This window comes from Myotis myotis, unplaced genomic scaffold (assembly GCF_014108235.1).
Source record: "Myotis myotis isolate mMyoMyo1 unplaced genomic scaffold, mMyoMyo1.p scaffold_m19_p_8, whole genome shotgun sequence".
In the NCBI taxonomy this organism is placed as follows: domain Eukaryota; kingdom Metazoa; phylum Chordata; class Mammalia; order Chiroptera; family Vespertilionidae; genus Myotis; species Myotis myotis.
This window is the reverse complement of record NW_023416390.1, coordinates 74,358,122-74,385,349: the sequence shown is the minus strand read 5'-3', so window position 1 is coordinate 74,385,349 and position 27,228 is coordinate 74,358,122. Positions and strand designations below refer to the sequence as shown.

At 39.4% G+C, this 27,228-nt stretch overlaps 1 protein-coding gene across 1 annotated transcript in view; it reads left to right on the top strand.

Moving 5' to 3' along the window:
- Positions 1 to 14,006: 14,006 nt before the first annotated feature.
- The window catches only part of HNMT (histamine N-methyltransferase), a 35,256-nt gene continuing 22,034 nt past the window's right edge, over positions 14,007 to 27,228 (top strand). Inside the window, exons 1-2 of the mRNA XM_036320909.1 lie at positions 14,007 to 14,287; positions 18,266 to 18,318. Of these exons, the coding sequence (XP_036176802.1) occupies positions 14,151 to 14,287; positions 18,266 to 18,318 (190 nt within the window). The 5' untranslated portion in view covers positions 14,007 to 14,150. The remainder of the gene's footprint in view (positions 14,288 to 18,265; positions 18,319 to 27,228) is intronic.

Here is a 27,228-nt window from a genome sequence, read left to right as displayed (position 1 = left end):
TGAAGTCAATGCCAAGAAGAATTGTCGCAGTATTGAAGGCAAAAGGTGGCCCAACGAAGTACTGATGGGGTGGTCATAATAACCTGGTCACTCAGTGTATATAAAAGCCTAAGCAACCGCTATGGCAGAACGACTGGCGTGACAAGTTGACCAGTCATTATGACACGCACTGACCACCAGGGAGCAGATGCTGAATGCAGGAGCTGACCCCTGGTGGTCAGTGTGCTCCCACAGCCAACCTCCCGTAGCCGGCCAACCTCCCATGGTCCCTCCCCCCAGTCGGCTGGCCAACCTCCCATGGCCCCTCTCCCTGGCTGACCAACCTCCTACAACCCCTCCCCCAGGCCAGTCAACCTCCCGTGGGGTTGAGGGAGGAGGGGCCATGGGAGGTTGGCTCCAGGCCCCAATCAGGACTGGGTGAGACAACCCCAATCAGCCCTGATCGCCAGCCAGGCCGAGGAATCCCACCTGTGCATGAATTCATGCACCAGGCCGCTAGTAAGTAAGTAAATAAATAAATAAATAAATAAATCTATCTTAGTAAATTAATAACACATACCACTGTGCTAAAATAACTTTCCTGAAGCACCTTTAATCCACTATTTACATGGGGAGTTGCCACACACTGGAGAAGATTCAAGTCTGTTTGGGACAAGCTAGACAAACTTTCCATGTTGGAGAAGGAGCAGGAAATCACCTTGGCTCACTTAAAACTGCAATCTTCCAGCCAAGTGTGGAAGAACAGCTCTGCTTTTGTATCCAGGGAAAGTCCAGGAAAATTCAAGGAATTTTATAGAGAATGAAGAACTTCTTCTCTGCCACCCAAATGTAGTTTCTAATCTTCCCCTCCCCTCACCCTCCAAAACCCTTTTCCATAAGAAAATGTTAAGTTGAGCTGTTCTGATTGAAGGAGATGGAGAACCCAGAGACGTGCAGGCTTGGTTTAATTCTGTCTTCTCCATATTGCTCTTGAGATACTTAAGATTCCAAAAAAAGTATCATAAAAAAGAAATCATTTGTAGTATTCAAGATCCTTCTTTGCAAGCAAAAGAAACTGAGTCTAGCTGATATAGGCAGAAGAGGCATTTATTTACTTTAATCCTCTGAAGAATTTGGATTCTCTTACTGGGAGGCCTGGAGAAGTGGATCCTGGGCTGCTTGTCAGAAATAAGCCTGAAGTGGTACCTGGAATTGATGTGATGAGGATACTGCTGCTGCCGCTGAAGCTGATGCTATGGTGGAATTGTTTCCATTGTGCCCTAGAAAGTCATCATTGGGGCCACAGCCACTGGTGGCAGAGCAAGTCCCTGTAACCTCAGTGTTCTGGGGTCTCCAGTTCCCATGCTAAGTTCAGGATTTAAGAAGCCTCACTCACACCCTTCTTCTAGCTGCAAGGGAGGCTGAGAACCTGGAGTCAAGGTGCTGCCTCCAACACAACTCACCAGGTGGGGGATTCCCTGAGCACAGGGCCTGGGTTCACATGCTGAGTAGCCAAAGTGACAGATGTTTCTTATACCTTTGGTCATATTTGTCATTCCCTAAGCTGGCAGCACAGATGAGTTACCTGAGGAACTCTGAGAACAAATAAAATGACAAAATACCACAGAGACCAAATGAGTCTGAATCCCTAGAGCTGGAGCCCAGGCATGCAGACATTGATTCCAGTCTCCACTGGGGATTCTAATACACAGTGAGGGAAACATCACTGGCTGTGATGGTCTCTGAAGTAGTCCCAGCTCTGCTGTTTTAAGGATTCCATTACAACAAACCTAGTGCTCTTTCCACAACTTTTTGCACATTTTGCTTCTTAGGAAACCAACTTTCTTATATTAAAGTGAAGAAAAAAAAAAGAATAATAATTCTAATTTTTGCCTTCCAGCCTGTCTGCATTTTAAAAGAGAAAACCTTTCTCCTTGCTCTTAAGGTAGAAAGAGTGGCTTGCTATCCTCCCACTGCACCCTTGCTGGACTCCCATGTATCCAGAATTGTCTGACATGAGACACAGTCTTCCTATTATGCAAAGTGAGGAATGAAAGAAGGGATAAAAAGTCTCTCTCTGGCCTATAAAGGGAAGGCAGGACAGCTTTTCTGGAACATAGCATGGGCACTCCATAGCAGTCCACTCCACTTATTAATTTAAACTATAGCAGGAATCAGGAACTATGAGAGGCACTAGAGAAACACACAGTCCATCCAAGGCTCAAACACAATTTCTTATCTCCTTGGCATTTCATCCTAATGAAGGACATGTTTTATAAATGTTTTGAAGGAAAATGTCTAAGTGATATCCGAGAATAATAGGCTGGAGGGGTCTGCTCCGGGAAGGGTATTGGATTATGGGCAGGGACCATCTCTCTGATGAAATGACTTTCATGGATTGTTCTAAGAGTTAACATGATCAGATCGGATCTGGAATGGAGCCACTAACTCTCTCTTCCACGATTTTCCTCAAGTCAAAGGCAATTTATTTTTCTCTATTTAAAACCAGGAGGTTAGGCAACCAGATGGGCATTTGCTCAACTGGTTTGCTATTTATACTTTGCAATGTACTGATAAATATTGAATCCACTACAGCAGCAGTTCTCAACCTGTGAGTCGCGACCCCTTTGGCGGTCGAAAGACTCTTTCACAGGGGTCGCCTAAGACCATCCTGCATATCAGATATTTACATTACGATTCATAACAGTAGCAACATTACAGTTATGAAGTAGCAACAAAAATAATTTTATGGTTGGGTCACAACATGAGGAGCTGTATTTAAAGGGCCAGAAGGTTGAGAATCACTGCCCTACAGAAAGCAAAACACACACATTTGGCAAAACCAAAGTCTCCTGAGGGAATTTCTCAGGAAGTGCTGGGGCCATCTTTCTTGCTGATGGTTAACGGGTCTAGATTTGTGCTTTTCCAGTTAGTCTTACCAAGTCATTTGTGGAACAAGGCACAGAATAAATAAAGATACTTACCTGTAGTTCATAACCTTCTGCCTCATGAGGGAAGACCTGTCTGATATGTTCATCCTTGAATTGGTCGAGTTTCCCTCCTTTAATATATGGGAAATGAGATCTCAGGCACTACTTCCTGATCTGGAATTTTCAATGTGATACTGCCTGTTGTGAAGGTGGCCTCTGATGGAGAGAGAACAGTGCTTTAGTCTTAGTTTCCCACTTCTGTAACTTTTCTAGATCAAATTAAAACAGTACGAATAAACTCATCAACATGGAATTAGCTAGAATGCCATCCCTAAAAGACAGGCCCCAAAGTCTAGATTGCTGACTCACTTCCCACACACACCCTTTGGACAACCGCTGGCAAGGATTTCACTGGGTGTGATATTGCTGTCCGTAACTCTGGCCTCACAACAATTGGCAGAAACTACATGGGCTGTAGACTGAAACTAGTGCTTAAGACCGAGAATCCTAGCTCCAGTAAAGCTTTTTTAATACCAGCCCTGTGACCATGGGCAATCCACTGTTCTAGGCCACACTGGCCTCATCTGTAAAATGGAGACAAAGATCCCCACCTTCGTTAGTGGGTTGATGAAGTATCTGAGAAGCTAGTTTAAGATTATTGTAAATTATCACACACTTTATAAATATAAGGTAGAATTATTATGACATTCTTCTCCATTCCTTCACTACCACTGCTTTCCCCCATCCCCCGCCCTTTCAGGCTCACAGGAGTCTTACAAAAAAAAAAAAAAGGGAGCTACACACACACCCCAAGTCAAACTTCTATCCCAGCAGCCACCACTTTGAGAGTGAATCTATTCCCTCAACTCAGTTTCCTCACCACCAGAATGTTCTTTCCCAGGTCTGAGTTCTTTTCACCACCATCATTAATCTGAGGCCTTGGTTCCCAAAGTTGTTTTATTTTCCCAGAAAAAAAAGAGGAATCAGGAAATCGTAGCAAAACCTGGGGAAGGTAAAGAGATATGGGAGGGGAGGGGGCTTTGAAATAGTAATTAGGAAGGTGGAGAAATACCAGTTAGATGTGTCAAGTCTACTGGCAAAACACGTATCAGAAGGCCAAACTGACACACTTTTTTTAAATGTAGAAGTTGATACTGTTTACTTGTTTATTTTTAATTTACATACAGTGAAATTCCCTTCTCTTGGCATACAGTTCTAGGAGTTTTGACAAAGGCCCCCAAATACAGAATAGTTCCATCATTCCAAAAATACTCCTTCTTGCTGCTTCTTTGTAGTCCAATCCTCCCTTGACCTTTAACCCGGCAACCACTGATCTCATGTCTGTCCCTGCCAGAATTTTAAAATTGGAATTGAAAATTTCCCATATGGGTAGTAAATATGGTTTCCTTCTTATCTCAGCATTGCCCTTGGTCTGGATTTTTGTTGTACTGTAGTTCACAGTAATAAAGTTCAAAGAAGAGCTATGGTTTTCTAAGCATTCCTATCATTGTTTTGGCAAATGCTCTCCTGCCTGGATGCCAGAGAAAGGTCCGGGGGTGGGGATATATTGTGTTTGAAAAAATGAACACAACCTCATAGAAAAGCCATTTTCAGCACAGAATTGCAATCCTGGTATAAAATTAGAATTGCTTCTCAATGAGAAACAGCCTTTATTAAAGTAAGAACAAAATCTTTCAGGAGAATCCCAGGTTTGATATAACTTTTAATTAAGTTTCTCAAAAGCTGGAGCTCATTTATTCTCCCCTCTGTCTGCCATTTAGCAGCTCTGTATTCACTGAGACCTTGCTTTGAATTCTAATCCCAATTTGAGTTCTTACACATAATTTTGGTTCGTTCTATGGGTTTTCTAAGATGGTTTGCTTAAATATCATCAATATCTACTTCCTCTCTCCCTCCATTTTCACTATGGAAATCTCTCTGGATAGGACTATTAAGGAATTCAAGCTATCTCTTCTCCATACCAGACTGCAGTTAGTATTTTAAAATGAAATTAAACAAAATGAATTCCCTAAACAAATTAAATTCCAATATGCATTCATTTCTTACTCTTGACTGGAGATAAAAAGGTGATAAAATGAATCTTAGGAAAATGATTCTAGCAGCATTATTATGAAAACCAGGTGAGCTTTTTAGTTTATCTGACTAATGAACAGCTCAATAGTGTGAAAAGTTTTAACCAACTCTGAAATACCAACCAATTTTTTTTGACATCCAAACTAAAAGCAAATGGGAGGCAAAAATCACTGTGGCCTTTCTTTGTTTTTCTTTTTTTTTTTTTTTTTGGTGGCATGATGTTTCAGAGGCAAGATAACCTACATATGCCAAAACCAGTTTGGCTCAGTGGATAGTGTCGGCCTGAGGACTGAAAGGTCCCAGGTTCGATTCCGGTCAAGGGCATGTACCTGGGTTGCGGGCACATCCCCAGTAGGAGATGTGCAGGAGGCAGCTGATCGATGTTTCTCTCTCATCGATGTTTCTAACTCTCTATCTCTCTCCCTTCCTCTCTGTAAAAAATCAATAAGATATAAAAAAAAATTTTAAAAAAGATAACCCACATGTGTATTCAGAATTCCCAAAATCATATTTTCAAAAGTTACCAAGTTAATGCACCTTCACCACCTCTGACCCAATCTGCATTTCAGTGCTGCTAGTATTTATTTGGACTAGCAGGACAGAGGTTTTATATGCACTTAGTATTATGATACCTCCTCCTGTAATCATCTGTTTATTGACTGTAAATTTCACTTGACTGCACAAAAATGCATTCAGAATTGATAATCCTCAAATGTAACAGCAATTGTGTTCATCGAAGGCCATCTTCTAGCTACTTAAACTGGCTGACACCCCATGTATAACATCTGGTTATAGAACATCCTGGGAAAGGAGCTGATTCTTCAGATTCTGTTGGTCTCAACAACTCTTAGATGCTTATACAGGAAATAATAAGAACATACATACATATACACAGCTATGGTTTTGTTTTGTTTTGCTTTTAATTAGCCAATCAATAAACAGTACTTTATTATTTTCTACTATCTGAGAGCATATGGGTAATCATTATGATCACCTTATGTTTTCCAAATAGTGCATTATGATGACATAATCCATGCTTAAAAAGGAAAAATAGCTTTGAATTTAGGGAAGGAGGGGGTAACAAAGAGTCAGAGAATGAGGTACACAGAGTGCTAAATTTCTGAGAAGAGTTATCCTGCTTCCAACCTGAAATACCAACCACACCTCTGAGTAATGGGTTTAAACCCAAGTAATCAGAACTTTAGAAGTGGAAGTGAGATGATGTGATTGAGTTCTTTACATGTGAAGAAATTCAAGCCTAACAGAGTTAAGTATTTGGTCAAAGTCACACAGCGAGCTAGTAAGTAGAGTCACAAGCGGAACCAGGCAGAGGTCACACACTACTCTACTTACTAACTCCATCTGAGTCCTGAGGAGAGAGGCACCTATAGGCCCAGCTCATGGCCAGCTCTCAAACTTTCAGAGGCTAGAAGAGTCCCAGGTGCCCAATGATGGTTCTTTCTGATGAACTTATTGAACCTTGAGGGATTCCAAAAAATACTTTCCAACCAAATACCCTCCTCAAACAAAGAAGATCCTCCTGATGTTCTGAGGGAGTTAATGGACACAGTCAATCATCTCAGCTCTTTAAGATTCCATGAATACCAGCCTTCCTCTGGCCTTGTAGCTATCATAATGATTATAATGGTATCAGGTATATAACATATAATATAATAATAGCATAATACAGTGAAAATAACTTTTATTTTCACAATTTTACTGGAATTATCTAGTTTTCATTGAGCATTTAATGTTATAGGTGTCTTGCTTTATACTTTAAAAAAAATTTTAACTCTCACAATAAATTAACCTAGTGGCCCTTATGCTGCCCATTGCCTGCATGTAGTCAGATTCATATCTAGTCCTTCCTTTGTTCTGTTCAATATTATAGGAAACTGAATCCTGTACGTTACATTGCCCAAGGTTTCTTGCCAAGTGGCTTTCAGTTAGTTTTAGTAAGGGGGAAACTGGCAAAGATGAGAGGGTAGGAAGAAGGGAGACGCTGGGCATTTCTGCTCATTTCCTTAGGTTTCAGGCAACCCCTCCAAGGGTGCCTGTGCCCCTCCATCATTCTAGCTCATCCTAGGTAGCCTAGGGTCCAGAGCTTTGGTAACACAATGTTTTCCCTTATTCTCCCAGCCCCAAAGGTAGCAGGAGCTTCCTGGTGGGTTGCCTTTCCATCTCTGCTTGCCCTTTCAGTTCTCCCAGTACATTTACCATTAGTTTACAGTCCTAAAAATTTCCTTTGGACTCACTGGCATGGATTCTGCCATTTGGATTGGAACTTGGCTCATAAAACATTATTGTCTTCATCTTACACATGAAGAACCTGAAGTCTGTCTCACACCAGAGAGATTACTATTTACTAGATACTATGCTGAACACTTTATGCATAGTATTTCATTTAATCTTCACAAGAGGTAGATTATTATTTCTATTTCACAGGTAAGAAAATGAGACTCGGGGTACATATATGATCTGCCCAGTGTCATACTAGTTAGTGGGAGACTTAGGAGCTATATTGAGAACAGTCTCTAGATAACAGTAATTAATTAATAAATGCTGGAAGACGGGGCCACCTCTTGCAGAGTTTAATTGGTCAGACTTTTCTGAAAGTTTATGAGACTGGAGAAAGGAGAACTTTGCTGCATTACATTAACTCAGTTTACAAGAAGGTTCAAGGTCATGGCAGCTGCTTTGTAAATAATCACAGGACTAAAAGCAGTGGGGTGCTACTAATTGTTTAACAACTAACCTCTGGGGGCGGGGGAGGGCAAAGTCCTGATTCATAGCATTTGCTAATTTCCATAGAGTAAAGGATCCCACCATGGCTGATTTCAAGCTATTAAATACACACACACACACACACACCACTACAAGACTCTTCTAGAATAGATAAATCAATAAGAAAAGAAACAATACAGTTTTTAAAATGGATGTAAGACTTTAACAGGTCATTTATAAAAGGCTATACACCTTTTATGACCCACAAGTATTTGAAAACACACTCAAAATCATTACTCAAAGAAAAATGCAAATTAAAACCACCAAGAAATCCCGCAGAAGTAATAAATCAAAAGTAACTGGCAATACCAAGAATCTATGAGGATATGAAGCTACTAATATCCTTATTTATATTTTGCTGGTGATTGTGGACATTTACAAAATTTTTATGCAATGCCTTCTAAAGTCAAACATTTGCTTATCCTATAACATAATTTTCACTCATGGTAGCAAAATTGAATACATATATTCATCAAAAAACATGTAAAAGAATGTTTTCACCAACTCTATTCATAATAGCCAAAAGTTAGAATAGCCCAAATGTCCATTAAGATAAAAATAGTTTCAAAAATATGAAATATCACCCTGCCATGTGGCTCAGTTGGAGAGTCATCTCATACGCCAAAATCTTTCAGATTTGATTCCCAGTCAGGGCACATACTTAGATTGTGGGTTCCATCCCTGGTCAGAGCACATACAGAAAGCAAATGATTGATGTCTCTCTCTCTCTCTCTCTCTCTCTCTCTCTCTCTCTCTCTCTCTCTCTCCTTTTTCTCTTCCTTCCTCCCTCCTTCCCTTCTTCTCTCTAAGGTCAATGAACATAACCTTGGATAAGGATTTAAAAAAGAGAAATATTTCCCTGCCCAGGTGGCTCAGTTATTTGCAGCATCGTCCTATGAACCAAAAAGTTGAAGGTTGATTCCTAGTCAGGGCACATACCTAGATTGCATATACCCAGGGTTTGATCCTTGATCAGAGTGCATATGGGAGGCACCAATCTATGTTTCTCTCTCACATCAATGTTTCTATCAAAAAAAAAAAAAATTCAAACATATCCTCGGGTGAGGATTAAAAAAATTTTAAAGATTAAAAATATGAGATATTTATACAATATAATAATGTCTGGCAATAAAGAATAATGAACTTCTGATGCCCTCCCCTCCAAAAAAAAAGTATAGGTGAGTTTCAAAAAATATAATGAGCAAAAGAATCCAAAGACATTCTGTATGGCCTTTTTATATAAAGTTCAAGAACAGAAAAAACTAATCTATGGGGATAAAAATGAGAATGGTGGCTATTTGAAGTGGGAGGAAATATTAACTGCAGACATGAGTTAACCTGCTAGGAAGTACACATATGTAAAGCTTTCTCAACCTGTACACTTGAGATTTATATGCTTTATTATTTATAAATTATGCTTTGATTTTTTTTTAAATAATCTTTGTGTCCCGTGGACTTTTTGTCTCTGGATCATGCAAATGTAAGGTTTCCCAGATGCGAGACCATTCAAGCCCAGCATATACTTGAGCACATGTTTCTGAACCAAATGCCAGAGAAGCTGTATTAACCTTACTACTGTCTTTAGCAAACTTACTTTAACATGAAACCTTAACCTTCACCAGCTCCCTAATTCAATATTACACTTTCTTCTTAGGGTCACTGACTCAGTAACTAAGAAAATCTGAATCTTGGACTCAGACAAAGCTTGTTTGATGAACTGCATTATTTGTGTGTTTTTTATGTTTTATTTGTTTTCTGATAATTTACCAGGTTTTAACATATTTACTAACCTCTATATTTGAAAGGGGATCTAGATCTTTCCAGTGACTTTTAATTTTTTTATTTATTGAATGGGAACTAAGTTCTCAGACTATTTCTTCTTTCCTTGTTTCATTAGTTGTTACTACCCTTAACAGTTCATATAAGCTTTATGTCTCTATAATATCACTAGTTACTCTTCTATAGCTTAATTTAACATTATGTGTCTATCCATCTACCCTCTTCCCTGTCAACTAATTACTCCCCAAATATTTCCTCTGCATTATTTCATTTGGTTTGTCTCCTCTTTGACTGGTTATTTTGAGCCTTTAAAAAAAAATGGTCTAAGTCAATTAAAACAAAACCATTATAAATTCCACATAAATAAAGTGCAATTGAAACAACTATGCCATTAAAACAACAAAACATATGGCATTATTACCAGCTGTATGAGCTTAAGGAACTTTCATTGATAAAATGTGGCTCATGACATTTTAATTTAGGTTATCACTTATGATTTACTGATTATTTGGATACAGTGGTACTATTAGTTATGAATATATCTATTTTTAGTTTTATAAACCTACTAGAGGCCTGGTGCACAAATTCGTGCATGGATGGGGTCCGGCCATGAGGCCGGCCAGCCAGGGAGAGGGGCCGCAGGCAGTTGGCCTGCCGGCCCCGCCCCCAATAGGGGTGTTAGGGGCTGATCGGGGGCCAGGCAGCTGGGGAGGGGCCAATCAGGGCCTGGATCAGGCTGGTTGGCTGCCACAGTGGGCATTATAGCCACCAATCATTCTGGTCATTCTGGTTGCTCTGCCATTCCGGTTGCTGGGCTTTTATATATATTAGTATAGATAGTTATTTATCTTTTTCAAAATATGAAGACTAAGTAGAATTTCAAGAAATATTAAAGATAATTCTACCTCTATTCCCCATATTTATATATAGTGGGAAAATGGAAAGGGAGAAGTTTAGAGTAGTTAGATAATTTACCCAATGTCTTTTACTGAGGAAGAAGCTAAGCTTGTCTAGCACTCAGGTCTCCTTGACAAACTATTGAATGAGAGAACATATTTGCCAATAATACATATGATAAGGGGTTATATCCAAAATTTATAAAGATCTTATAAAATTCAACATCAAAAATCAAGCAATCCCATTAAAAAATGGGCAAAGGACCATAAAAAGCATTGGTAAGGATGTGGAGAAAAGAGAAGCCTTCTGCACTGTTGGTGGGAATGCAGATTGGTGCAGCCACTGTGAAAAGCAGAATGCAGTTACCCCAAAAAATAAAAAATGAAATTGTTTTATGACCCAGCTATTCCACTTCTGGAAATATATCTGAAGAAACCCAAAACATTAACATGAAAGAATATATGCACCCCTATGTTCACTGCAGCATTATTTACAATAGCCAAGATTCGGAAGCAGCCCATGTGCCTATTAATAGATGATTAGGTAAAAAAAGCTGTGGTACATTTACACAAAGGAATACTGATCGGCCATAAAAAAGAAATTTTACCTTTTGCAACAGCATTGATGGACCTGGAGAATATTATGCTAAATGAAATAAAACAGAGAAAGACAAGTACCACATAATTTCACTTAGATATGTAATCTAGTGAATAAAATAAATTTATAAAACAAAAACAGACTCATAGAGAGAACAGACTGACAGCTGTCTGAGGAGATGGGGATTGGGTGAAAAATTGAAGGGATTAAGTAAAAAAAAAAAAAAATTACACAAAAATACAGAGACACAGTGTGGTGATTACCAGAAGAAAAGATGGGGTAGGGGCAGGTAGAAGAGAGCAAAGGGGAGTTAAATAGTGACAGAAGGAGACTTTACTTTGGGTAGCAAACACACAAAAATATACAGATGATGTATTATAGAACTGTATACTTGAAACCTATATAATTTTATGAAGCAATGTCATCCTAATAAATTCAATAAAAATTAAAAAATATAGAAATTGAGATTAATCTTACCTTTGCACACCAGACTTTCCCTTGCCAGTTACATTCAAATTAACTTTAAACAGATGAGTTTAAAGTTCAACTGTTAAGGGACATGAGGGCATAAACTCTCCGCAGAAACAAGAAAGCGATGGCAGTCATATGTCAAAAATTTCAGTTTTGAAAATTTAAAAACAAATTAAAAGGGCGTGTTAAATGCTCCATTTTTCTTAAAAAGGAAAAGAAAATTAGCACAGCAAGCAAAAAAAAAAAAAAGAGGGAATCTTAACTAGGTTAGAAATATTGAGAATGGAGAGAAAAATAATTAATGAGAATTACATTCAGAGCAGATCGTTGGGGAAGATTTGACAAGAGAAGCAGATGATGAATTCAGGAGAAGATTGGGTTTTAGTTAAAGGCAGGAACTTTTGAAGATAAGGTCAAGGATATTTCTTCTCAGCAGAATAGCACACAGTAGACCCTTACTAAATATTTGTTTAGTAGATGAATATATGAATGAATGATTTGGGTTGAGTTCTAAAGAGAAGAGTGGAAGATGGTAATAGAAAAACTTAGAGAGTCAGTTTGAGGAAGGTGGGGCTGGTTGGATAGAGATGGGAGTTAAACAGCCTATGTATAGAGGCCTAGAAGCTAGATTAGGGGTTAGCCAATTATGGCCCATGGGCCAAATCCAGCCCAGCACCTGTTTTTGTACAAGCAGCCCATGAGCTAAGAATAACTTTTTTATTTTTAAATGATTGAAAAAATCCAAAGAAGGACAATATTACATGACATGAAAATGATATGAAACTCAATTTGCAGTGTCTATAAATAAAACAATGTTTTTGTTGTTTTATTATTGCAGAAGGGAGCAGCCTGCACCTTACAGGAGCAGTAATAATGTGCTTTATAAAAATTATCTCTTTAAATTCTCACAACAACTCTATGGGATATAATTCATTGTTCCCATTTCACTGATGAGCAAGGTCACAAAGTTCATTAGTGGCCGAGTCAGGAGCTATACCCACAGCTATGTGCCTTTCCAGACTTTCCAATTTCTCCTGGGATAAAAGCCATCGCTCTGGAAGTAGTGAGACTATAAAATGCTTATAAAAGAGGGTGTGGGAGTATGCTGAGCACTTAGAGGGCAATTTGGAACTGAATCAGAGGAAGGAGGGAATGGTTTAGGCAGACACATTTCTAAGAGATGTATATAGATTAATTCATTTAATTCTCACAACTCCTCCAGGAGTTGTATACTATTTTTAATAATCCTATGTTGGTTAAAGGATGGCTTCCTTTAAGACCACTTTCCAGGTAAAAGGCCCAGGATCTGGGCACTCAACACCTTGAGGCGCTTTGTCATAAGTGGTTGGGGTGGTCTCTGGCTGGAGATAGCCTCTGGCCAGATTCAGTACTCTGCGCCTCTGTGTTGTGTTCTTGTCTTGCTTGTAGGAACAAATTTAAACAAGAGACAAGTAGCAAAAGCAGGTGAGGATTTATTTGTAGGAAAAAAGTACACTCAGAACCTGAGTGGGCAACTCAGCCGGCCGAAACCATGTTTGAAAGTTCAGAGAATTTACACCCCAAGGCTGAAACACCCCTAGATAAGGAGCAAGTCACCCCCTCTCTCGTGTCTCAAAAAATATATATATATATCTTGAAACGATAAGGCTCTTTCACCTGGGTGTCATGCCACAGGCAGACCACATCCTGGAGGGGCTCTAAAGTTTTCCTCCTCACATCGGGGTCTGGGGTGTGCATCTCCATTGTCTATTTTTGGTTTGTCTCATCTGACACATCTCCCCTCCAAACCTCAACTGCCTCTTCAGCTCAAATCTTTCTAAGGACCTACTCTCACATTTTGATGGGTGACACCACTGGGTCTCTAAAGGCTCATCCAACCCTAAGCATCTATGATCCCACCTTCAGAAGCACTTAGGGAAGGTGTCCAATGGACTCAGCTTCCACCCTGGTGCCCTGCATTCTTGCCCTAAGACTTCTCTCCCAACCCCCCATCCCCACCCACTCCCCCCATAGGCTTTTGAGACCTTCTAGCTAATAGCTCTCTGGTTCTTCTCTGATAGTTTATTCTAAAGAGACTTCCTAAATCACAACAAATTAATCAGTATTTGAAGAAATGCAGCAGATGAGTTTAAAGTTCAACTGTTAAGGGACTTGACGGCTTAAAGGTCCACAGAAAGCAGGAAAGTGATGACAGTCGTATGTCAAAATATTCAGCAGCTGTAAATTTAAGGAAGCTCTTTGTAGCTGGCGCCTTTACTTCTGATTGTCACCTTTGGCCCTGAAAGCAGCCACTTACTTCCCCACTTGGAACTTACTCCTGGGAGGCTGCTGACAAAACAGGAAGTGATTAGAATGTCATTTGTTTTTACAACTCTCTGAACTTTGGGAGTTTTAAATCAGGGGTTAAAGTATCAGTGCAAAGTCCCATACAAAGACTGACTTAGTACTGAGCTTTGCACAGCAGCCTTTCCCTTGCCAGTTACATTCAAAACAGCAAGCTTTTTTTTTTTTTTTTTAATACAAATTGGTGGGGGTGGGGAGAGAAAAAAGGAACTGGGAAAAGAAGGAGAAGGGAACTTAAACCTTCCCTCCCTCCCTGTCTTCCTCAGAAAACCAAACATGGCATCTTCCATGAGGAGCTTGTTTTCAGATCACAGCAGATACGTTGAGTCTTTTCGGAGGTTTCTCAACAATTCCACGGAACACCAGTGCATGCAGGAATTCCTGGACAAGAAGCTGCCAGGCATAATAGCAAGGTAACAAAAAAGGACGCTTTGTCAAAGGGACAAGCCTCGCGTTTTCCTTTCAGTGATCGATGGGTGGAGCCCAGCCTGCAGGCTGGCGAGGGGGATAAGAACCGCCGCTGATTGCAATGCCGGCTCCGCTCCCTCTTCCTCCCACTGGGCTCCTTTTCCTGTGATTCTTTAGTTCGACTTTTGCTTTAAACATTCAAAGGATCCCATTTGTGCAGCACTTCCAGCTGCGTGAAGATAAGCATTAACTATTTGAAGGCACAAATCCATGTTCACTTGGGAAAGGAGAAGATGCAAATCTTTGAGTTCAGATTTTTTTCATCCCTCCTCTAAATTTTGCATTAAAAAATGGCCCAAAAGGAGTCTAATATTCTTTTCATTAGAATCAAATATAAATAATTACCAAACGATATTTGCTCCTGAGGACTGAGTGGGTGCCTCTTAGTTCTCCTAATATCCATTTAAATTCATTTTTCTTATCTATTATTATAGTTATCACGCTCCAAAAAAATTGTCTTTTCCTTTCAACTTAATATTAGCAATGTGGCCCAAAAGAAAAAGCATTTTCCTATTACCAGTGAACCTCACTAGTTCCTATCCTTCGAGCAGACTGCTTTTTTTGGTGATTAATGTGTTCAATTTGTGCCAGGGCTGATAAGCATTATGGGAGTAACAGATTCCACATGCTAAAGATAATCAAATCACCTATGTAGGGGTGGATTGCTGTAACTTACTCTGCTTCAGGAAATAATGATGGAAACTGGGAAGAAATGACTGACTGTCGATCCAATCAGCAGCAGCAAGGGAAACTGAAATGTTATTTTTTGCTGGCTTTCTCTAGTATAGGCCTGAAATTCTTTCCCCAATATGGTACTCTGCCTGACCAGAGAGACCTTGCTGTATGTATATGGGATTGTTTCCCTTTCTATTTTTTATGGCTTAGTTTTTAATATGTTTTAATTTTTTTTTTTTAGTATTTCAATTTACAGTTGACAATTAAATGTGATTTTTAAAAGCAGAGTATTATATAATTTTAATAATTAAAAAGTAATAGAATAATGGTGCAAAAATTAAAGCAGACAGCAAATACAAACTTCTTATCTGGGATCTAATTATAGTTTATTTCTTTGGGTCTTCTTGTTAATTTCTAAAGTTGAAAGTAATGAGTTAATTTCTGAGTTCTTTTGCAGACCTAAATGTCTGTGTTCATGTCTGTAGCTATCCAGTTACTTGGTTTTCTTTAGCCATCAGTGTGGTTTGAAGAGGCACCATGAATGGATATACATAATAAATGATGACCCTTCTCTTCAAGGTGTATACCATCCAACTGGAAATATTGAATGTGGAATTTGTAAAAGACTCAAGAACTTTCAAAGGCATAAATAAATTTTCATTATAGTGGTAATATATAATTAGAAATTATCTAAATCAAAGTATCATTTATTTAAAAATTAATCCCTGACCCCTACCCCCTGCTACTCCCTCCCAAAGTGATGTTTGGAATGAGCTTTAGCTGAAGGAGCTTTAAAATTGCTGCTAAACGTCGTTTCTAAGTTATATAAATACACAACATGCCTGCTTTATTTTTCATTCTAAAAAAACGTTCTTTGAAAGTCAAATGGTTCTAAAAAGCTTATAACAACAACAGCAAAAACAAAAAAAAGAAAACACAAGAAAAACTGGTTCCTTGCCTTACTCACTCCCAACCCTGACTCCCATTTTCCAGAGGCAAGCACTTCCACCATTCTGCCAAAATCTTTTAGTTGTTTCTGATAGAATTTTCTTTCCTAATTCTAAATAATAATTGCTAATATTTGCTGTGTGCTTGCCGTGAGTAGACAGGTCTAAGAGATTTACATGAATTAAATCATTTAAAACTCATACTCCCCAATGAGTTAGATACCATTATTGCAATCCTGTAACATATTATTATTATTCTATTTCATGGGTAATAAACAGGCAGAGAAGTTAAATAACTTGCTCAAGGTAACAAATCAATAAACTGGGATTTCAACCTGGTGGGGAACGTCCTGCCTGCGGGCCTTATAAGGCCCTCGAAATCATTTGGTCTGACCCTGCCAAGGCATTATGGGTGAGTTAATTAAATGTTTGACCAAATATATCAGGCTAATTTTTAAAAATATATTTTTATTGATTTCAGAGAGGAAGGGAAAGGGAGAGAGAAAAATATCAATTATGCAAGAGAATCGTTGATCAGCTGCCTCCTGCATATCCCTTACTGAGGATCTAGCCCACAACCCAGGCATGTGCCCTGACAGGGAATCAAACTGTGATCTCCTGGTTCATGGGGCAATGCTCAACCAATGAGCCACACCAGCCAGGCTAGCAGGCTAATTTTTAAGTAGATAATTGTGTACTGCCTGCAAATAATGTTATAACTGTCCAAATGGGCCTTGGCATAAAAAAGGTTCCCACCCATATGATCCATAGCCTCACTGTGCTATCCACACATATAAGCATTTTAAAAATTAATCAAGAACATAAATAGGAATGGGTATATATATTAAGACTCATGATTATGAGTTGGAAGATAATTAGAACTAAGGAAGGCAACTCATTCATAAAAGTCCTTGACTCTACTTTCCAATGTCTTTAACTTTAGCCAAAGAGCAGACTTGTTTACATCCTAAAGCCCAACAAACAAATGTATTTTCAGTTCATGTCTCCCCTCTAGCAGTTAACCCTTTTCTTTTCACTCTTTCATCCTATTTCAACAATCTCTCTGGATCTTTCTCCTCTTTATCAAGCACACTTTAAATCCCACTGTCTTCTGTCTTCTTCCCTCAATCTACTTTTAAAACTGATATTATCAAATATATTAATATTGCCAAATTCAATGGAGATTTTCTTTTACAAAAATTTTCAGTAGTACACTCTGCCACCTTTGACACTACAGATGGCTTTCTCCTTCTCTAGTACTCCTATCATATCTCTGAGCTTTGCTGTTTTCCTGTCTTCTTTTTGTATGTCCCATAATCCAGTGACTTTTAAAAGTTGGTATTGCCTCATTATCCCACTACCCTTCTAAGTATCTGCAATATCCTTGGGTGATTGGAATCTACCCTTCTAATTTTGACCATTACTTTATGACAATAATTCTCCAGAATACATCATTTATCCTGATCTCTCTCACCCAGAGTAAATCTTGCATATCAAAATGTCCAAATGAGTTCAGATTTATCAAAACAAAATAAAACAAACAGACAAAAAAACAAAAAGAAAAGCCTTGAGAACACATACTAGTAACATTGCCATCAAGCTGTATTCTCCAGTTTCCTTTTGGGCACCATGCTTCACCAAGTCATTGTGCATTCGCCAAGCCTGAAACTTGGCAGTCATTGTGCAGTCAGACTTGTTTCTGACCCCTTTACATCAACCTAAAGTAAGTCATAGTGTTGTTTTCCAGGCCATAAATTCCACTCTATTTCTAATACTAGAGCTATAATGTCAGGCTTTATCATCTCACATATTGCTTGAGAGCAAAGGAGTGTCTTATTCATTTTTATCTCCTCAGTGCCTAGATTAGGCATACAATAAATGTTTGCCTGTTTGTTGAAAATAGCAAGAAGAAAGGAAAGAAGGCAGACATAGAGATAGTATGAATCACCTCAACCTTTCCCCATATACAGCGAATGCCTAATTACATCCCAAGACTCAAGGACTCACTTTTTCTTTTCTTGTTCTCCAAATCAATTCTCAACAAATGATTTACCTTACCTCTGAGCTGTTTATAATGTGCTTCTAAAAGTCTACCAGTTCAAGATTGTTAATGAATAGAACCTATATTTCTAAAGATTTCTAAAGGCAGCAAGATAACTGCTGAAAAAATTGGAATCTTTCATGTTGGCCTAGCTTTTGTTCGCTGTAATTTTAGGCTGCTCTCTTCAACTAGACTTAATAATCAGATTTTTCCAAGCATCTAGCACATTTTTCTTAAACTACATATTTTTTTTTTTTCAGGATTGGAGACAAAAAATCCGAAATTAAGATTCTAAGCATTGGTGGAGGTGCAGGTATGAATAACATTTTAAAATTTGAATTTCACTCCAGACTAATGTTGTTTGATGGTAATATTGTACATTCTTTCGGAAAGCTACTTTGGGAAGAGATTAGGTTATTAAAACTAGTAAGGGCAATACCACTTCAACTAAGGTTAATGTCCCCATAGATCTAAAGGGTTTATGACATCAGCCTTCATTACTATCTGTAATGTGGATAAGTGTAGCTTTATTTTTCATAAATGGAAAAACATAGGATATATTTGATTAACTTTTATCCAAAATGATTTTAACTGTTCACAGAAAAGGAAAGTTTCATAAGACATTTCTTAAGGTTGTACCACTTTAAAGTGTGGTTCGTGGACTGGTTGCTGGTTTGTAAACAGTCCAGGCGGAGATAAGAAGCCTGAACTGGAATGTAAATAAAGGCACAGCTCCCTTCTTTGAAAACTTGCTGCTATGGGGAAAACTATGCTGAATGACATAATTGATTTACCCTCTTGTGGACCTATTCTTTGAGTTGCACTTGCCTAATGCATTCCCTTCCTCTGATTTTGTTCCAAATCTGCCCTCTAAGAATTCAGCACACTCCCCAGCCCCCTTTTAAAAGCTTTTCATTGTATTACTACTCCTAGAGTCAGTACCTTTACCTTAGGGAAAAATGGGGAGTCTGGAAAGGTATATTGAGGTGGGCATAGTTTCTGACTCTGCCACCAATGAACTATGCAGCCTTTGCTGAAACCTAGACTTCAGTTGTCTTATCGGCAAAATGGGAACAATGAATCATATCTCATAGAGTGGTAGTGAGAATTATGTAGATAACACTTATAAAGTTGTTAGCACATTGTTACTGTTCCTATAAGGTGCAGGCTGGTCCCTTTTGTAAAAACAAAACAAAAAATTTCATCACCACACTTAGTCTCATATCAAACTCCTGAATTGTTTGCCTTATATTTAAGTTGCTAGTCATCTGGAGGCCTGAGTTAATATATTAACACAAAATTCGTGCACGGGTAGGGTCCCTAGGCCTGGCTGGCGATCAGGGCCCATCAGGGCCTTCTGGCTGCCGGCCAGGACCTTCCTTCATTCCACGCCGCTCCCTGCTGGTCAGTGCACATCATAGGGAATGGTCAAAGTACCAGTCGGTGGAACTCCTGAGGTGACAATTTGCATATTAGCCTTTTATTAGAAAACTAGAGGCCTGGTGCACAAAAATTTGTGCACTTGGGGGGAAGGGGGGGTCCCTCAGCCCGGCCTATGCCCTCTCGCAGTCTGGGACCCCTCGGGAGATAACGACCTGCTGGCTTAGGCCTGCTCCCAGGTGGCAGAGGGCAGGCCCAATCCCTAGGTGCAGCCCCTGGTCGGGCTCAGAGCAGGGCCGATTGGGGAGTTGGGGCGCCGCCCCCTGTCATACACAGAGCAGGGCGGATTGGGAGGTCGTGATGCCACCCCCAGTCACGCTCAGGGTAGGGCCGATTGGGGGGTTGGGACACCGCCCCCTGTCACACTCAAGGCAGGGTCGATAGGGAGGTTGCGGCGCCACCCCCTGTCACACACAGAGCAGGGCCAATCAGGGGTTGGGGCGCTGCCCCCTGTCACGCACACAGCAGGGCCCATCAGGGGGGTTGGGGCTCCGTACCCTGTCATGCACAGAGCAGGGTCGATCAGGGGATTGGGGAGCTCCCACCCGTCACGCACAGAGCAGGGCCCATCAGGGGGTTGGGGAGCTCCCCCCTGTCACTCACAGAGTAGGGCCGATAGGGGAGTTGGGGCACTGTCCCCTGTCACACACAGAGCAGGGCGGATCAGCGGGTTGGGGCGCCGCCCTCTATCACCCACAGAGCAGGGCCAATCAGGGGGTTGGGGCACCGCCACTGTCACACTCAGGGCAGGGCTGATGGGGAGGTTAATGCTCTACCCTGTCACACACAGAGCAGGGCCCGTGGGGGGGGGGCGTTGGGGTGCCACACCCTGTCACACACAGAGCAGGGCCGATCAGGGGGTTTGGGTGCTGCCCCCGTCATGCTGATCCGAGTGCCGGGAGGCATATTACCCTTTTACTATATAGAATAGAGGCCTGGTGCACGGGTGGGTGCTGGCTGGTTTGCCCTGAAGGGTGTCCTGGATCAGGGTGGGGGTCCCCACTGGGGTGCCTGGCCAGCCTGGGTGAGGGGATGATGGCTGTTTGCAGCTGGTCACACACCCTTCAGGGTGGGGGTCCCCACTGGGGTGCCTGGCCAGTCTGGGTGAGGGGCCAAGGGCTGTTTTCAGGCTGGGGGTGACTGAAGCTCCCAACTGCTCCTTTTTTTCTTTTTTTTTTTTTTATTCTGGGCCAGCTTTAGCTTGAGGCTTGGCTCCAGCTCTTAGGCCTCCGCTGCTGAAAGTAGGTTTCTGGCCTTTGCTTACAATGTTGCGATCCTGCTGGCTGAAGTCTGGTGGTATTTGTTACATAGTTTCTTAAACTGCAGGCTCAGAGGCCTGCAGCCGCAGGCGGGAGCGTTGGTTTCCTCCGTCACTGAGGCAAGCCTCATGTTAGTTTCAAGCTGCCTGGCTGCAGGCCGCCATCTTGGCTGTCAGTTAATTTGCATATCTCCCTGATTAGCCAATGGGAAGGGTAGCGGTCGTATGCCAATTACCATGTTTCTCTTTTATTAGTGTAGATGTAGTCATATATATTGTTCTATATTACTCCTTCCCTCCCTCCCTCTTTCTTCATTGTTTTCTTTTCAAACAATCACTACTTAGTATTTGTTACCATTTGGTAACAAGTGGATGTTACATAGGGACAAGTGGTAATCTCTTGAGTCTCTTATGTGTAAGAGTTTTAGTACCACATGAATGAGTGAATTGTTGGCCCCTATTAACACAAAAATAACCAAGAACATGCTAATGGAATAAGACAGCTACTTTTTCATGTTATTATTTGTTCATTTATCACAAAATACACTGTGATATAATGTAATAAGGATTAACCCGTAAAATAATTTTACTTTATTATCATCTTTCACCAAGAAAATAGAAAATAACAAGGACAAATAAGAAAGGATATTGCCATGAATGATCTTATAAAAATTGCTTAAGCTAAAATATTGCATTATTTCTTACTGGTATTTTAAATCCTAAGGATTATAAGAGTGATAAATTGCCCAGAGTTAATTCATTTAACCAAGACAGTCACTTCCAGTGTCCTTTGCATATACGTTTCAGGCACCCAACAGGCAATGATACTATCATTTGATAGTGTCACTTGTACTTGGACAAGAAGAGAAGCCCTACAAGGAAAAGTAATTAAAAACAATCTCTATCTTGGCCAAATTAATTGACCTTTTAATATAAAGTTAATTGCATTTCTAATGTAAATCTATCCAGATGCTTATAAACTATCTAGAAAAAGGAACAGTTGGCCTACACAGTGATTCCTTACATAAAGGTGCACATAGGAGCTCATTTAAAGAATTTATCAAAACAAAGGGAACAATACTTGGAGTTCTTCTGACTGAGCCCTAACATTGTATTAAAAACAAGCTCTGCCTTGGGGATGATATGGGCGCCCATTAAGGGCACTCTTCATAAGAAATTTGTCAGAAATACAAGAAAAAATCCAAGAGAAATTCAAGGTATTGATACTTAGCTTTCACTGTTGAACTGAGCTCCATGAAATCAAAAGCAATACATTTAAAATCCTTAGGTCTAGATGTCCCTGGCACAAAAGAGCAGTGCTTGGGGGGTAGGAGACACCCCACTCAGTTAGTTTGAGTGCTCATACACCAACTGGGAGATGCTCACCTGATAACCTGTCATTGCCTAACTGCAAGCACCTTGCAGAAGAACAACATGGGTGAGAAACTTCCTATCCTTGCCTTAGAGAAATGGTTTCCTTAGAAGTTCCAGTCTACATTGGATCTGAGACTTTTGCATTATCCTGTGGCTTCAGTATCCTTCCAAATCAGTCACTGAACTCTAATCCCTGGCAAACAAGGTCACTGGCCCTGTCTGGTACCTTTGGCTCAGCTCCCAGAAAGCATCTACTTCAGTCTTAGCTTATAGTCCTGTCTGGTTTTACCTCCTAGATCAGTGATGGCGAACCTATGACACATTTTTTTGGTTGATTTTTCTTTGTTAAATGGCATTTAAATATATAAAATAAATATCAAAAATATAAGTCTTTGTTTTACTTTGGTTGCAAATATCAAAAAATTTCTATATGTGACACGGCACCAGAGTTAAGTTAGGGTTTTTCAAAATGCTGACACGCCGAGCTCAAAAGGTTCACCATCACTGTCCTAGATGTTCTCCTCTTGGTCGCTCTGACACCTGCAGATCATCTTCTGCATATCTTTGTTGCAAATATCCTCTCTGCATTCATAATGCTGCTACCACTTCTCCCCACCACAATGGAAAAACATACAAAAAGCAAACCAACTAAAACTTTCCTGCGTGAAACTGCTGCTTTTATATCACTTAATGCTCATGCTCTTTGGGGGCCTATTTGATTTCCTTTTCAGAAACACAAGCGGGCGGTGCTTGTGTACCCTTTCTGTCTCCCGACCCTTCTGTAAGGATCGATGTTTGTGTGGAAAGGGTTTCAGTTAAGAGAGAATGTAAGGTATTTGAAGAGATGTTTGGAAATTCAGGTTAGAAGCCAAGCAATAATTAGGACTCTGAGCAGTTCAAAAAAAAAAGGAAATCAGTGCCTAACATTTTGATGTCACCTTTAAATAATCTATGTAAATAAAATACAATTTTTATTTACTAAGCAGTACTAAGCAGTACTGCTATTCATAGATTATACAGGAAAATGTATGAAATAAATATGTGAACCAAAAACAAAACAAAAAAAGAAAGAGAGAAAATCAGGAGAAAAGCAAATCATGAACAAAAGTTCAGACCATGTAGCTTTTACAGAGGTCAAACTGGGAAGTATAAGTCATGTGCTGTGAGCTTTAATGAAATACAGTGAGCAGCTCCGATAGCCTTATTCAGGGTCTCAAAGTATTCAGCACTGCTTTTCAGATATTGAGAGCAACTGCATTGTATTCTAAGTCTCATAGAATATGCTCTTTGGTCCATCTTTGACATTCATGCTTCCTAAAATTAAGCCACTCAACAGAGATCCATTATTATTCAACTTTAAAGAGTGTTGTTTAAATGGTACATCAAGAAAAAGAAACTTTTGCTAAGGAAGAACGCTATTAATTTATAGTGTATACACTTTTGCCTCGCAAAATGTTCCAGAAGGCAGTGTGGGCAATGTGTTCTCCTTGCTCTGGGCTCTGCTTAAAGGAGAATCATTTTATCTGCTGCACTGTTCAGTTCTTCAAATGCCAGAAAGTTTTATAAGGGTTAGATAGGACTATAACTCAGTTTTATTTTATCTGGCTTTCTACTTCTATTCTTGTTAACCTATTGTGTACCGACTCAATTGCCATACCGTATATAATAGTATATACATATGTTTATAGTTTTTTAATCCACTGAAGCAACTCACATATGAATCACAAGTGGTCTGAACTCTTGCATAACATTTTTTGTTGTTGTTGTTAATAATATTTCTGACTTATGTTGACAGAAGTTAGGTGGTTTTCTTGTACTACAATATATGGACACCAGCATTCCTACAGGGGTTACAAAATAAAGAGTTTAGAGATCATTAACATCCTCAATTTACAAATAAGAAAACTGATAACCACCAAGACAGAATAAAACTCAGGTCTCTTGATTTTAGTCCAGTCCAAGAAATTGTACAAAACAATATAGACATTAATTTTTGACTTGGCAAAGGAGAGAGTAGGTACTCAATAATCACCAGCTGTTTGAAAACCTAATCTTATGAAATTATTAACCTTTTCTCTTTTCATAAATGACATGTTAAGGTGACACAGAGGTTTAGTTTTCTAAGAGAGTTGGTAGAAGTGAAACAAATAATTAAGGCAGACACAGGAAGAGCCTGTATGTCTGCTTTCGCAGCCAGGAGGTGGTAAGTAGCAAAGGTTAGTGCTGTCCAGTGATTCAGAGTAAGTCAATAATCTATATCAGCAAATTGGAGAAATATAGAGAATTGGGGGAATTTTTGCCCAGAAAATATGAATGTGCCTTTCACCATTTTCAAATATTTCCTGCTGATCAAACTCCAGAATATTTGCCCCTAAAGGGCCAGTGGTGAAAGAGAGAAAGATTTCTTGGTTCAGTATTAGAGTTTACTAATGATCAAACCTGTCCAGAAATGAGAACACACATTTTGAGAGGTAAAGACCTATAGATACATGAACTTGTAAACTTCATCTCAGCACAGGCTGGAGAAATACTTATCATACATGTTATGGAAGGGACTTAGGCACTGGTTTCTTAGGTGGTTAGGCTATTAAACATACTTTTAATAAAAATAAATAAAAAGAAGTATGATCTTGTGAGTAACCTTCTAGAAAGAGGTAGGCAATTCTCCTGAGTGGTGTGGCTAAGACCATGTTTGGTTATAATTAAGGAAGTGAAATTTATATAGGACTTCTACATATGCAGACAATTTTTAGTCTTCATTTTAATTGCTTATTACTTGAAATGAGTAAGAGCTGATTTACTTATGTGCAGCATACTAACAATTACTCCATTATTAAGAAGGATATGAACTCTAGTGATTCACTAATAAAACAGGATTTAGGACCGTCTACTTCAGGTAACCAGTTTGGGGCCTCGGATGTAAAGGCATTCATAACTATATTCATAACTTAAAAATAAACTATTCTCCATATATATTTTTACCAAAAAAAAATAGTGTACCTCATTGTATTGTATGTAAACCTTTCGGTGAACATGAAAATATTTTGGTTAAAGACAACTACATTTCGGATTTGAGACAACTAAATATGATGCTTACTATACAACATTGGAGCCATTGTCATTAAAACCAGAGTAAACAAGATTGGTTTGGATAATTCAACAGGAAACAGAAAAACATGGGATAATGAGTAGATGAAGATGAAACTATCATTATTAGCAGATTAAATGACTATCTACTTAGAAAAACAAATAAACTCAGTTATACAGCCTTAGAATAAGAATGCAGTAACCTGGATTCAGGTAAAATAGGTAAGAAAAACAATGGTAGATCCACATTCTTTTTTGTTTTTGTTAATATCTGAGCATTTTTCATGAACAGTTTTGATTCTTTAAAATGTAATTGAAAGTCCCTGGCACGTGGTTATCTGATTTTGCTGAAAGATAAATTTGTATCTTGCCAGTTTGGGACAGTCTCTTAGTGAATAGGCTTCCGCTTGACACATACTGTTGAAAAAAACTTTCTGATTCAATGCAAACACTCATGCAGCTCTGGTGTGGGGTCTGTTGTCATCCTCGGTTTATGCAGACTGAACCCAGAAATACAGGCCACAAGGGGTGTGGGCAGGTTATAGAGCAGTGATGGCGAACCTATGACACGCGTGTCAGAGGTGACACGCGAACTCATTTTTTGGGTTGATTTTTCTTTGTTAAATGGCATTTAAATATATAAAATAAATACCAAATATATAAGTCTTTGTTTTACTATGGTCTCAAATATCAAAAAATTTCTACATGTGACACGGCACCAGAATTAAGTTAGGGTTTTTCAAAATGCTGACACGCCGAGCTCAAAAGGTTCGCCACCACTGTTATAGAGCTTGGGGTCCACACCCAGGGTCTTCTGCAGCTTAGTCTCTTCTAACAGTAATAAACTGATGGAAATGATGTTAAAGTATTTGCTAATAATATACTTAATATAAAATATTTTTAAAAACTATTTGAAGAAAAGTTCAGATATTTACTGAGAACTATTTGAGAAGATTTAGAAAGCCAACATGCAGTAGTGATGAGGTTACAATGACATGGAAGCTTTCATGTACAGAAGGAAAGGGTATGAAAGGAAACAAAATGTTCCAGAAGGTAATGTGGCATTATGTATCCAGAAGGGTTCTGCTATTCTTCTGATACACAAAGGACTGGTCATGCTGTTTGTTAAAAAAGCGACGTGCTTGGTAAATAGCCACTCCCCTGCTGTCCCATCACAGAACCAGCCGCTGCTTCAGCGACTCCTCCTGGACTTGTGTGCATCCCATCTACCCAGGCCCCACCTACTCTGGGACCCCTGCCCTCCCGGCCCCCCCCCCCACCCCCCTCCCAGGACTCCAGCAACTGGACTGGTCTTGCCCCCCAGGGATCCTCTAAGAATGTGCTATAGTTCTTCAGTCTGCATCCTATCTCAGCAGCTGGCACCGTGGATGGGGTTTCTTGTTTTGTTTTTCCATATAATCAAAGATCAAGGGTCGCAGTCTAACCATTAATTCTGGTTCTTGGAATAACTTTGAAAAAATGATGAGTATTTGCATAAAATTTTATGGTTTGTTGTCAAGCTCCTCATAATAGCAAAAAACTTAAAACTAAGTATAACTATCTATCTAAAACTATACATAAAACTATATGTATAAGTGTATACTTTCACATATTTTATAGCATTTATAAAAATTAATTAAGTCAATTATTGCACGTATATTTAGAAAATAGTATCACCACTACAAATAACACATTCACATAAATTTTGACATATTTGTGGTATACCTCTCTGTGAGAAAGTAAAAATAATCTATATACATAATGATCTCACGTGCAGTTAAAGAAAATTATTTGTTCAAAGGATAAAAAAAAACACCTAGGAAATAAACTAAACATTAACTTTGTCTTTCTCTAGTAGTGAGATATTTATTTTCTACCTATACTTGTATAAGTTTCAGGTTTTCTATAATATTAATTTCATATCCAAGGGCAGGAAAAATAAGCCCAATTAAACCAATAATGTTACAGGTGATGAAAGTGATGGTAAGGCGTGGACGACTGGGGTCTGACAGCTCCTTTAGCTCTGTGACTGGCGCCCAGGCGCTGTTCTGACACATTGTCATG